Source organism: Fistularia commersonii, chromosome 30, assembly GCF_037954325.1.
Source record: "Fistularia commersonii isolate RoL2024-O1a breed Wild chromosome 30, RoL_Fcom_v1.0, whole genome shotgun sequence".
Classification (NCBI taxonomy): domain Eukaryota; kingdom Metazoa; phylum Chordata; class Actinopteri; order Syngnathiformes; family Fistulariidae; genus Fistularia; species Fistularia commersonii.
In genome coordinates, this window is record NC_141313.1 from 10,869,972 (window position 1) to 10,882,489 (window position 12,518).

At 49.4% G+C, this 12,518-nt stretch overlaps 1 protein-coding gene across 5 annotated transcripts in view; it reads right to left on the reverse strand.

The window, feature by feature from the left end:
* Positions 1-5,041: 5,041 nt before the first annotated feature.
* ptprua (protein tyrosine phosphatase receptor type Ua) overlaps positions 5,042-12,518 on the reverse strand; it is a 128,747-nt gene continuing 121,270 nt past the window's right edge. For 4 of the 5 annotated variants that reach the window (XM_086177786.1, XM_086177789.1, XM_086177788.1 and 1 more), the window contains 6 exons: positions 11,836-11,985; positions 10,554-10,868; positions 8,157-8,282; positions 7,227-7,384; positions 6,469-6,604; positions 5,042-5,969 (listed from right to left, as the gene is read on the reverse strand). In XM_086177786.1, coding sequence (XP_086033912.1) covers positions 5,907-5,969; positions 6,469-6,604; positions 7,227-7,384; positions 8,157-8,282; positions 10,554-10,868; positions 11,836-11,985 — 948 coding nt within the window. In that variant the 3' untranslated portion in view covers positions 5,042-5,906. The remainder of the gene's footprint in view (positions 5,970-6,468; positions 6,605-7,226; positions 7,385-8,156; positions 8,283-10,553; positions 10,869-11,835; positions 11,986-12,518) is intronic. The other variant, XM_086177787.1, reaches the window with a different exon arrangement.

Consider the following 12,518-nt stretch of genomic DNA (forward strand, 5'->3'; position numbering starts at 1 on the left):
TGATCTCAGCTCGTTTTGTAAGAAATCAGAAAATGGAAGTAACATAGAAAGCGTAGTACTGTTGTCAGAAAAGCCGCAGATTCACCTTACAATTAACGTGTCACAAAGTCCTAGGGCCTCGCTGGAGAACGTTTTGGTGAAGGAGCCAAAGTAGGCGGTGGATTTGGTTTCCACAGATCGAACTTGTACAGCAGCAGAGCAGTCAGACTTGAGGAGACCGAGACAGTGTAATACCCGGTCATTTTTCAACATAAAACTCACCGTGCCGAATCACATGTGGCACTGCGTCGCAATCACAGCCATCCAGCTGACAGAGGAGCCTCCCCCTGCAGAGATATTCATCTAAGAAGCCTAAGGAGGTGCTGACAGGACCTTATAAAGTTTGTGTTGATGCACAGTCAGGAAGGAAATGGCAGAAAAAAAGTCCTGTTTAAAATCCTGAGAAGTGCACGCTGCTTGTTAACGCATCGCAACGCGCTCAGCCGAGTATTATTTGATTTGGGGATGGACTGTCCCCTCCGGAGCACCTTCTCTGAGCTCCCGAACAGATCGGCTGCAAACTTTCACCACAGCAGAAAAGGTTTCCCTTTCTGGTAAAGCTGGGCCTATTTCTGCCACAACAATGATTTCATCTGTCAAAATATATCCACCACAAACAAGGAGAAGGACCGGGTCAGATGGTCCTGAAAGGATACACCCTGCGTATTTGTCCATCTTCTAGTTATGTCCAGAATCGGAGTAAGCTAAAGCTAAAGCTCAGGCTGAAGCATTAATAGGGGGACACCTTTAACACTTGTGTTGTCTTGCGGGTCAAAAGTGACCCACTACCATGTTTAGCTGTCGAAAAAACACCTATTTTTTTTTTCCAACTTGAAATTTTATGACTTTTCCTAAAGAGACCCCATAATTAGAAAAAGTGATACTTCTTTTTTCTTTATGTTTCCATGTGGGCTTGGAAGATTGTCTCATGGGTCATTTTTGACCCGTAGGACAAGGGGGGTAAACACAATGTTAGGATTGCACGAGGGTTAATATTGAAAGCAAATGAATCCTCCGAAACCTTGCTGAGGTATCATTCCGGAGTAAATACGACGGTAAACTGCATGAACGGGTGAAATACCAGAAAGAGCTTTGAAAACAATCACTGGATGGAAAGTATTTCCATGACAGGCAGTCACAGTCCTGAAAAGCTGCACATCGAGCTACCATAAGGCCTGTGAAACGCGAACGCAAACATTTCCATCACCCATTTCATCCAGCAGATGGGAGGTGGTCCTCTCAGTCTGGTATCTCCAAACCAGAGATTGTTGCTGCAGTGCAGTCGCTCTGCAGAGGAAACTCATTCCAGCTGCTTGCATTAGTGATCCAATTTTTTCCAGTCACAATGCAGATCTGCGGCCATCTGTGAGGAGCGTGGAGTTTAAATGGTAATTGGAGTTTCACTTTCAAACTCAAACGAAGGGATGCTCCTCACACGAGTTCATGGACTGATTAATACAAAGTGTGTTCCCGTTCGGCTTTGCGACCAAGTGAAACTCCTCCAGCTGCTGATCCCCCGATCCTTAAAGAGATATGTAAATTCACACTTCACCCGATTTACCGGTTCATGGCACAACTCATCTGTCCCTTCAACCAGCCCCCCTCTGTATTTCTATTGTATTCTCCACCGCTGTCTTGTCAGTTAACTGAACTCCGGTTTAAAATTTTCGTTTCATCTCACCTTACAAGACAGAATGGCGACATTCGGATGTTTCTCTGATGGCCAGTCCGGTTCCTTAAATGGTGACAGTTTTACTCACAAAGGATAAACATTGCAGCGTCCAGTTGGCCAGTTTATCATCTAAGAAGTCAGTCTTTGGTTCCACCTCCGAATGACGTCCGCAGGATTAGAAGTCATCGGTGTGGAACGTGGGAGGAGCTGTCTCTTCCAGGAAATACAAAGAGAATGTTAATGCTGTTTTGCATTTAAAGAACTGATGTCAGGATGTCTGAAGACCAACATTCAGCATCACTGCAGAACCTTCTTGTCCTTCAAAAGGAATTCACCTCGAGACAACATCGGTTTCATAGGATACTTACCGGACGTGTAGGTGCAGACAACAGATTGTCAAGAAGGAGGTCAGAGAGAGGTCCACCAGGGGAGCAGCAGAGGTCAGAAGTCCCTGAGAAAGCTGGACCGGAGAGGACATCATCAGAGGAAAGGTGGAGATAAGCATGACAGGTCTCCGGATCTGACAGGATCAGGAAGACTTTGCAATTACAGAGGAGCCACAATCATGGAGTTTCTTTGGTGGCACTGATTGAAAAAGTTATAATAAAATAAAATCAGTTTTTTAATTAAATGATAAGCTTAAAGTTAAAATGAATGCATTAATTAATAATAAAGTGTAGAAGCCGCTGATTGTTCCAGCGGCTGTAAGAATGACACTCAGAGACACAAAAAAAACCTTCTGGTATGTTCCAAATGTCCCATTTCGAGGCTATTTCAGGCTCGATTTCAAATAAAGAACCAACACGAGGAAACAGAACAAGTGTAAGTGAAGAGGAGAGAACCAGTGGAAGAACAACCACCTCAGCGGGACGCCTTCAAGAGGAGGTCCCTGGAGGAACTGTAAGGGGTAATGGACATGTCGGTAAACTGGACAATTTTCTGTCCTTGATTTCATTCAGGCATTTTCTTTATGGTTGCCCGATGATTTTATTTATGATTTTTCCCCTATTATCATTCCCAAAAATGTAAACGTCTTCAGATACACATCAACATGACTCAAATCCTTTGTAGACTACGCATTACGATGACAGAATCAGAATAACTTGATTTGTCCCTGTGGTGCAATTATGGTGCAACATGTAAAATGGCTGTACGTCTGTAAATAACTGGATATCTGCAGAAGAAAAACGGTGCATCTCTACAACGCGCTCCTCATTTGTACGCCACCACTACCTTTGGGGGTCCAACGCTGCTGGGAGTCGAGGAGTTGGGTAGCTTCGGGACAAAGGTTGCCCTCCTCTACTCGAGGCAGGGGACAGGATGTGGGATGGATCCTGAAGGATTCTTCACGCCGTCCTTGCGGTTTGTTGGTCGTAGAGGAAGGAGAAAGATCTGACGGGTTGCCCGATGATTTTGGCGGGGTCGGTGGTGCACTGTAGACTTTCCTGTCCTGAAGGGTAATCGAGCACAACCATCAGGTGAAGGACATCTCGTCCTCGTGGTCACGATGACACCGCACACGTCAGATGACCCGAGCTTCCTGAGCGGGACATTTCCTGGGGATCTACTCAGTGTTGCAGAAGAACCTCAGGAGGCTGTCAAAGACAGTGCCCAGAAATTTGCGCTTCTTCACTGTTTCTACTGGTTACCCACTGGATGGTAGCGGTGACATAAGTGAAGGTCACGACCGTGCCCTTGGTCTTACTTATGGTCAGCCTGAGGCACGAGGCGTCACAACAGTGTGCAAATTCCTGGTGGGCTGAACTGTGTTGGTGTGAGGGACCGCCCAGCGAAGGCAGGGGGACGGTGTTGTTGCCAAACTCCGCCAGGTAGCAGTTTGTTTGGGTGGACCTTCAGTCATCTGTGTAGAGGATGAAGAGCAGGGGAGGCAGGATACAGCCTTGGGGCGAGCCGGTGGAGGGGAAGAGGGTGTCAGAGAAGGTATAGGACGATGATGAGCCACCGGATGAGATGGCGGTGGTGGCAGAGTCGGGTAAACAGCTGCTTCAGCCAGTAGGTGGGGTTGCAGGGCGACGAACGCTGAGGAGAAGTCTGCAAACGGGAGCCTGACTGAGTTGTGGGTGGGGGGTCCAATTGTCCTGGCATCATCTGCACCTCTGCCTGCCTGCTAGGCAAATTGGAGAGGATCAACTGGGGGTTCACTGTCTCTGGTGATGTGGATTTTTACAATTTTCTCCAAGGCCCTCATCACCAGAGAGGTAAGAGCCAAAACCCTGAGGCCATTGGGGATCTTCGCAGAAGCCTACTTCGCGACAGGAATCACAGTTCAATCTTTCCACATCTGTGCCACAGCACACGGAGCTTCGGTTGGAATCTTCTCCTTCTCTTTTCGGCTTTTCCCTTCAGCGGTCGCCACAGCAAATCAACCTTCTCCGTCTAACCCTATTCTCTGTATCCTCCTCTGAATCCTCCTACCAGTGCTTCAGGGTCCGTCTGGAAATGTTGTCTGGGCTGGGTGCCGTGTTGACCTAAGTTCTCCCAAGGGGTCTCACCACCTCCTCTGTTTTGAAGGCCAAGCTGTCCGCTGTGAGAGCGGCAGCTAAAAGGCTAACGCCTCCAGCCGGGCGCTGCTATCACTCCGAAACCCTGTGAAGGAGAAGTTGAGGTCCTTGGGGAGTGACGATTGGTTGCTCCCTGACATCTAAATGGGCGAATGAGTGGGGGAAACAGCCTTCACAGATGGCGATTTTTTTGATTCCTTGCTAAGCGGGGGGATGTGTTTAGAGACACTGGTGTCACGTCCACCCTGCTCACTCTACCTGCACACTTACAATGAATACATGAATAGATGAATGATCTGTTTGAAAGGCGTTGGAGATAAAGTCGCACCGAGATGGTTTGGACACAGTCAGAGGAGGGATGGTGAAGATCCGGACGCTGGAATGTTGAGGTCAGAGCTGCCAGGCTACCAAGGAGACCCTTGAAGGGAGCAGAAAAGAATGATTTGAATAGCTCGGCAATGAAAGCAGAATAATATCTCGTCCGAGTCGCCCCCTGCCGGGGCCACAGCCAATCGCCTGCCTCCGACCCTCACAAGAAACTACCTTCCTGTCCCCTCCATCCATGACCTGGGCCTCCTCCAGACCTCCTGCCTGGCAGCGCCACAACATGATCCTGCAAATAAGACTCACTGAAGTGCAACGCCGAGGTGTTCCCAGCCATGCTCAGCCAAAGAGTTCGGAATCCAAGAGTGGACGTCTTATTTCTGTGGAACCAGAGTAAGAGTGCAGATATGATGTAAACCATCAAGAGACTGTTGCACCATCTGAGCTGTGGACCGTCAGGAGGAACAGACTATGAATACACGTCTTAAGCAACAACATGTTTTATTTTATTTTTGCTTTATACACTATTTAGAAAATAAAGCACACTGAATAAATATAAATGTAGAAACTAAAGAGAGTTCCAGCGAGGGGCTGGCTGGATCGGCACAGCAACACATGGCAATTCTTGCAAAGCTCTTTCACGTTCAGCGACAGGATAAAGACGGGCCACACACTGCAGGGGAACACTCAGGACGGGGCACGCAGATGCTGGCGTGGTCCTCATCCGCAGACACACATCGGATGGGTTTGCACAGTTAAGACGTCAAGAACATCTACAAAGACCGGGAAGGAGGGGAAAAGGAAATAAAACACCTATATACACAAAGAATAAATAGAAGAGAAAATAGGTCCGAGACAATTCTACTGTACAGATATGTTCCTTTGTAAACTCCACCCTCGGGGAACCCTCAGCTGTCGGCCTCGCCACGGTCAAGTTTAAATATCATACAGTACAACATGAGATGATCACCAACAGTAAATTGCACCATGGACAGTGTTACAAACAAACACAAAGTATAATCCGGTGGTTGGCATAGTTCTGCTTCGGTGTTTGTTCGTAGTAAGGCAGGAGAGAAGGGGCTCTTTCAACCCCTGGGGCCAGATGTTTGCCTCCCTTCAGGAAGGACCTCCTCTGCTCTGAAGATGGCACAGAGGAGGCGGGGTCAGAGCCAGAGGCGGAGTCAGTATTTTACAAGCGTTACGGTGCACGTTCCCGGTCCTCATGACGACGTTTCATCCAGGCATGGCGAAGACACGACTGGGACGGTATACATGGACAACGGCGCCGCGAGAGGACATCCGGGGTCAGACTCCAGGGTCCGAACCCCTGCGAGAGACCTCAACGGGTGTTATCTGACTTCCAGGCAATCCAGGTACTCCTGAACCAGGTCGTAGCAGAACCGGTACTGTTCCTAAACACAGCAGACAAGGTTTGAGAGATCACTCGGGCATTATTCATTCATAAGTACTGACATCAAGTCAATCAGATGTGGCTTCTGATGGCAGAAGGTCAAATATGCTGAGGGGACATCACATTTGGCAAGATCTCGAGAACAATCACAACATTTCTCTGCCCTTCCAGGACCGCCGTATTTCTATGGAATCCATGCCATTATATCTGAAACCCTTTTGAGCCTCTTAAAAACACACGGTTGAGTAATTCCTGACATCTCCCCTTTGCCTAGGGCTTAAAGCAGACAACGGCCTGAGCTAGAAGAAGTTTCTACCAGCTGAAAAGTGTCGGCTCCGCCCGGCAGAGCGAAAGCCATCGGCTCTGGATCCTTGTTGGTGCTTCCGATAGATGTATGTCTCTTTTACGTTCCCTAACCTGCTCTGACTGAGTCCTATCAGAGATCGACTTTCAATCCGACCAGAACACGACAAGAAGAAGTACAACGTGTCGCTTCTTACCATCGTCTCGACCATGTTGGGTTTGGAGTTGCGCAGCGTTTTGGTGGCAAAGAAAACGTCCACCATGTTGTGGTGGCGGATCATTTCCAGCGTCATGGTGCAGGCACAGAAGGTGCCGCTCCGCCCGCCGCCGTTCCTGGTCGAAGAGGAACAGACACACAGAATGAAGACACGCGTGGCCTGATAAAGATGTGCTGCCGCGGTTGCCGGCAGACGCACTCAAATGTCACCGTGTGACTGAGTGCAGATCAAGCAAGTCGTCAGAAAAAGGCCAACCGGCAGACTTTCAAGATGAATATCTCAGAAATGTTCTCATTATAATACAGGAGCGAGGGCTTAATGAGATATGAGATGGCTGACGTGGAAACTGACCCCCCGAGATCAGAGGCTCTGTCATGGACTCCAGGCCTTGAGCGAACGGAAGGGAAGGTGCTGCTGCAGCGAGAGCGGGGAGATAATACGAAACCCTCGCTTCACGTATTCCGAACAGACCCGCTGCGCTCTCAGAGCCACCTGATATTTCCTCCTCGCCGCCACCACTTTCCGTCTGACAAATGACGGAAACCGAACCCGGCTCCCTTTTTCGGACTCTCCAGGCTCAGGAGCCGAGGGAACCTGAGAACCGGTAAACTCTGGCAGCACAGAATACTGACTTCGGACAACTCTTGATAGGGAAGTTAGTCAGTGTGGCAGCATTCACGGGGTTGCCACTGGATACTGTGTATGTGTGTGTGTGTGTGTGTGTGTGTTGCACTCACAGGCAGTGGACGACGGTCCGACCCTCTCCGCACTCCATCTGCCAGTTGTGGACCTGAGCCAAGAGGCCGAGGAAGGCCTTCTTGGAGTCAGGGATGTCTCGATACGGAGACCAGCGAAGGAACTGGAAGTGACGCACCACCAGCTGGCCCTCCTGCAGCTGAGACCGTGGAAAAAGAGAAGATGTTATGAGGAAACCGAGGGCTCGGCCAGATTTATCACTTCTTAAAGACCGCATTCATTGGCACTTTGCACTTAAGCGTCGGAAACGGTGAAAGATAGGGAGAGCTTACATCTGCATCGAGAATCACGTTACAAAAATCATCGGGAGATAAATGCACGTGCTTTTTTTTTTTTTTTTTTTTTTAAATCATACGAATGAATAACTAAAGAAAGCCGTGGAAAGCGAATCTTTAGAAACACCGCCACGGTCTAGATGCCATTTAAAATCAATATACGCTTTTCAGGGCAATCACGTGCACAGGTTGCACTGGGCCGGGACGAGAGTGTTTCAGTCTCTCGCTCATTTTCACCTCCTGCAAAGCCCACGGGTCGGACACAACCTTCTGCATCTATTCAAAAAAGAACGTTCATCGGGCCTTTCAAGGGTTTCTGTTTCCAGGCAACACTTTACTTTCCTTGCGCCTGTTTGTCTTTTAATGGTTTCACTGGACATCCAGGTGCACTGACTCAGCCTGACGCTAACATCGGCAGGATTTATTATTTCCAAACATCAGCCCATCTGAGCAAGCGTGTGTTTCCAGTGCGTTTACATCGAGTGTGCGCACATTGATCACATTGAAGGTTCGCATATGACTTCTGATCGTATTTCGCCGTTGCTATGTCACCCGTCCGTTCCTTTAGGTTGGATATGTTTACGTCGCCTATCGCAGGTGTGGACGTGAATCGGGTGCACGTGATGTTCCTCCTACCCGGGTGATGTTCTGCACTCGGAAGAGACGGATGATGACGTCGTCGCTGGCCGTCCGGGACAGAAGCTCCACGGCCATCGGGCCGAAATGCTGCAATCCCGGTTCAGGCCAATACTGGAGACAAGGCTTGGGCGAGGAGGGGGGGGACACAGAGAGCCAGAGAGCCAGAGAGAAGGTAATAGGTTTATTAGCTCAGTCTAGCTGGAGGTGAGACAAATTATTATGTCAGCAGTCTCTGATTGGAAGCCCCTGAAACTAGACACCTGAGTATTGACAGCTACCGCAATTAGCCTAATTGACAATGATTATCTACAAATAGCGACTATAAATTAAACTACAAAAAAAAAAAAAAAAATACATCCCATTTGTTGCCTGGAACAACCGCTCGCGAATGCAGCGGTCACCGAGGATGAATTATTCACGAGTCCAATTCATTTAACGTTAACACATTATAAATTAATAGAGCCGCAGACCTCGGCCGTGTCTGCTGGAGATAAACAGGAAGTTAGCTGAGGCGTCAGGACACGAGCCAAGGTCTCCCATCGCCCTGAGAGAGCGGCGTCCCCCGGCTACGAGGAGGGGTAACCGATGGAGACTCAAGGACACGGCGACTTTGGAGGCCAGGAGACTTTGGAGACGAAGGGACCCGGAGGACACGGCAAAGATGGAGGGAGAACAGGTGACATTGGATGGACGGGGGATAAATACTTATGTATTCAGACAGGAGACGGGCAGCTCCAGCACTGCAAGGCACAGTTTGCGTGTGTGTGTGTGTGTGTGTTTTGAGGGATTGAACTATCAGCGAGAGACAAGTAAAAAGATGACAGAGGACGAGTTAAGGCCGGCAGGCCTGTCATGAATGTCGAATGTGAGACACGGGGAGAGGAGATGAACGTGTGAGCTCAGCTGTCGCTTTGCTCAACGTGGCGCCTGAAAAGCAGCTTTGGAAGGAAAAGAGCAGCTAAAGGCCGAGTTTATCATGACCTTGGTTTCTTCTCTCAGGGTGGAGGTTCAGCATCTCCTGCCCTGATGGACCTTCACTGGAAAAAAAAAAAAAACCCAGACAAATCCCTCCGGAGAAGCTTGATTTTTCTTTCTTCCGGACAAATGGAGATTCACCGGAACGGATATTTGGTCTATTCTAATGCCGATAAAAGAGGTTCTGATCTGCTGCACCATCACGAAGGCACGTCTCTATCTAAGAAGACGAGCCTCCGTGCAGTGTCTTCGTGCAGCTTTATGTTTCCTCCATCCCGGTGATCGGGATGCTGATCTGTTCCCTCACACCGCAGGTGTCTGGATTAGCGCGCAGTAGATTTAATCCATGATAATAGAGATGATTGTGGATTGAGGAGCAGAGCTCGGAGGAACACCGCTGTCCGGAGGAAGTCAAGGGAAGGCGATCCCGCCTTTACGGCGCTCCTTTTTTTTCTTTTTTTTAAAAAGTTAAGCTCTCTTAAATCCCGATCACGTATTGATTCCTGATCCTGTAAGCGTGTTTGAGTACACAGAAGCACCAAATAAAACCGTTGTCCAGCCGCGGGCCTTCGGGGACCTCCAGGCGGGACGGAGGAAGCCCTGTTGTGTCCCGCGTTTAGTCGGTGAAAAACATCCGTGTACGAATGTGCTTCTCATCCTCCCACGCCGGACCTCAGAGTGAGCCCTAAATCAGGGAAATGTGAGTGATTGAAACATGACCACCGGCATCTCGGTTTTAACCCTCTCAGGTTCAAATTAAGTTGTAGTTGCAGGAAAAATCTGATATTTGGCTGTCGCAAATCTGCAACATCTGCCTGGAGAAGGTTAATCGCATCTGTGGACGTCTCTGCGATGAGCCAATCAAAGTGAGAGCCCCTGTATCACGAAGGGCTTTCGGCTTTTAGCGGCCCCTCATTAGACACTCACTGATCACACCGAGACTATAAAAGCCTCACCTTCAACACGCTTTACGGAAATAACCTGCGCAGATAAAAGGTGCTCATTCTTTGCCTTTTCTCTCTCGGTGTTTTTTTACAAGTTCTGAGTCCCGGGCTTCTGCGGAGTGAAACGTCTCCAGCTGAGCTCCACGTGAACTCTCTGTCTCTTTGCAATAACACTCTGGAGGTCCAAAAGAGTCATCTCTGAACAGGCCTCCGCCCTGCACGCTGTGGCGAATGGTGCTTCAAATGACAAGATAGCCTGCAGAGACTTCTTTGCAGCTTTTACATAATTACACCGGAGGGGAAACACAAACCACCACCAGCCTCGCCTCACTCTTTGTCCTGAGAGATGTTCCACTGCAGAGGCGAGTGTAACGGCCGCAGGGTGAGGCACCAAAGCCGGCGGATGTCACTTCACACACTGACGCTCCTCACAAGAGCAGTCAAACCCAATGAAGTGTGGATGGAGATGTCTTACCCAGGCAGAGTTGGACTGGTTGAGCTGGTTCAGCATCACCACCGAGGTGCAGCTGTAGTCGAACACTAGCCTCCAGAAGTCGGTGGTGGTGCCGGGCAGCGGGTGGGGCGTCACCACGAAGGCGGCGGGTCGGAGGAAGCTGTCGGCCAAGGCGGCGTTTATGTAGTTGCAGCTTTCGCCTTCGGTGGTCACCAGGAAGGCGAGGGAGCGGTCGGGAGGCAGGACATCCATGCTGCGGTTCTTCTCGCGGTTCCTGGGCATCAGAGAGATGCTGCACTCCTCCACGTCCAGATGGGGGGTCACTGAATTCAAAGTCTGACGATGGAAGGAGACAGGCATGGTCAGATTGGGCTTCTTCGGGGATTCGGGGAACAAACGAGAATTTCTCCCATCATTTCACTCCTCTATCAGCAGTGAAAAGTCTTCAAGGCTTCAAGGACAAAAGACATTTAGCTTCGTTATGAAGAAGCGAATTGGGACCCGGCAGAAACCAAAGGCGCTGATCATCTAACCTGCTTATTCTGATGAATGGCTGGATCGCTTTTCACAACATGAAGAGAACCGGAGAACTGCAGCTATGGGGGGCTTATGGAGTGCTGGTGGTTCCACGGGCCGAGGTGACCTCAACCAGCGGACAAGGTCACGGCTTTTAAAATCTAATACCTGATAAACGATCTCCTCAAGTCCAGGATGCTACTGACACTCTTATATGTCTAGGTTTCCAGCTGACAGAAAGAATCCATTTTAGAGAGAAGGATCCTCCAGAACATGGTGAGAACATAACGCAGCAGCCAAGTCTGAAGGACACAACGGAGCAGCAATTAAAGACCCTTCAATCCTGATGCCGGTATTTCTGTGAACATATTACTCCTGTTTGTCCATTCAGGAACGTGAAGTTGGGCTGATGGAAAATTAAGTGGGATGTAATCACTAAATAATCATAAAGGCTGCCAAACACTTGTAAATTGCCGGTAATTGTTTCAAGTAAAGGTAATCGTAGTCATATTTCCTGCTGAATGAGCCACTTCTCCTCCCCTGGGTTTGTTATAGACGCCTTTATGATCCGCAATTCAAACATGCTGCTTCTCGCTGACATCATTTTTGGACACGAGATGCTTAAGGATGTGATTCTGGTCTTTCAGTGACCACTGGCACACACTAAATGGACTTCTGTTAGGCAGCAATGGGGATCTGGTACCAGACCTCCACCTGAGGTCCTCTTGACATGAAAGTATTCTGGCCAAATATCACATCTTCAGGCGAGTGCGGTCGTGGCTCCTACCTGAAACTCCTCCCTGAGCGGTGACGTGTTGCTCTGCGAGTCCACCTTCAGCATCTCCTTGTAGGTGTGCGGAAACTCGTTGGTGGGAATGGCCGTCTCTCCGCACAGGCAGGCCTCCAAGATGGCATCGTGTATGAACACGTACTGCTCCTGAGGAAGCAACGCAGCCTCCGTGACGCCTCCGAAGACCGCTTAAGCACTCGCTCACCAGGAAACGTCCCTCAAAATTAATTACGTTTAATGAATATGGACAATTAGTCGGAACTGCCAGGCGTTCCTCGGGTGTCCTGGCCACGTTGTCGTCTGGCACACAATTGCCTACAAATCCTAGAAGGTGGCGGTTGGCGGCGGTGGCGTTGTGTATGTGTGTGTGTGTGTGTGTCACAAGAGCCAAATGCGGCCCACATACACACCATTTTAATACCATCATGAGCCGTGCAATTAATGAGCAAACTGGGAAATGTGTTTTGACTCGCACCCAAACAAAAGATCAAGGCGGCGAGAAAACGATCGGAATTAAACTGCGCGAAGACCGTCTTCTTCTGCCGTCTTAATTCTTCCCGTGTTTTCAGTGAGGGCAGCTCCGCGCGGCAGCGAATGGAAGGATCTGCGGCTGAAAGGCAGGCCCGTCCAGTCAGGCTAGGAATTCACTGCGTCGTCCGGTCGTCACGACTTAGCTCTTG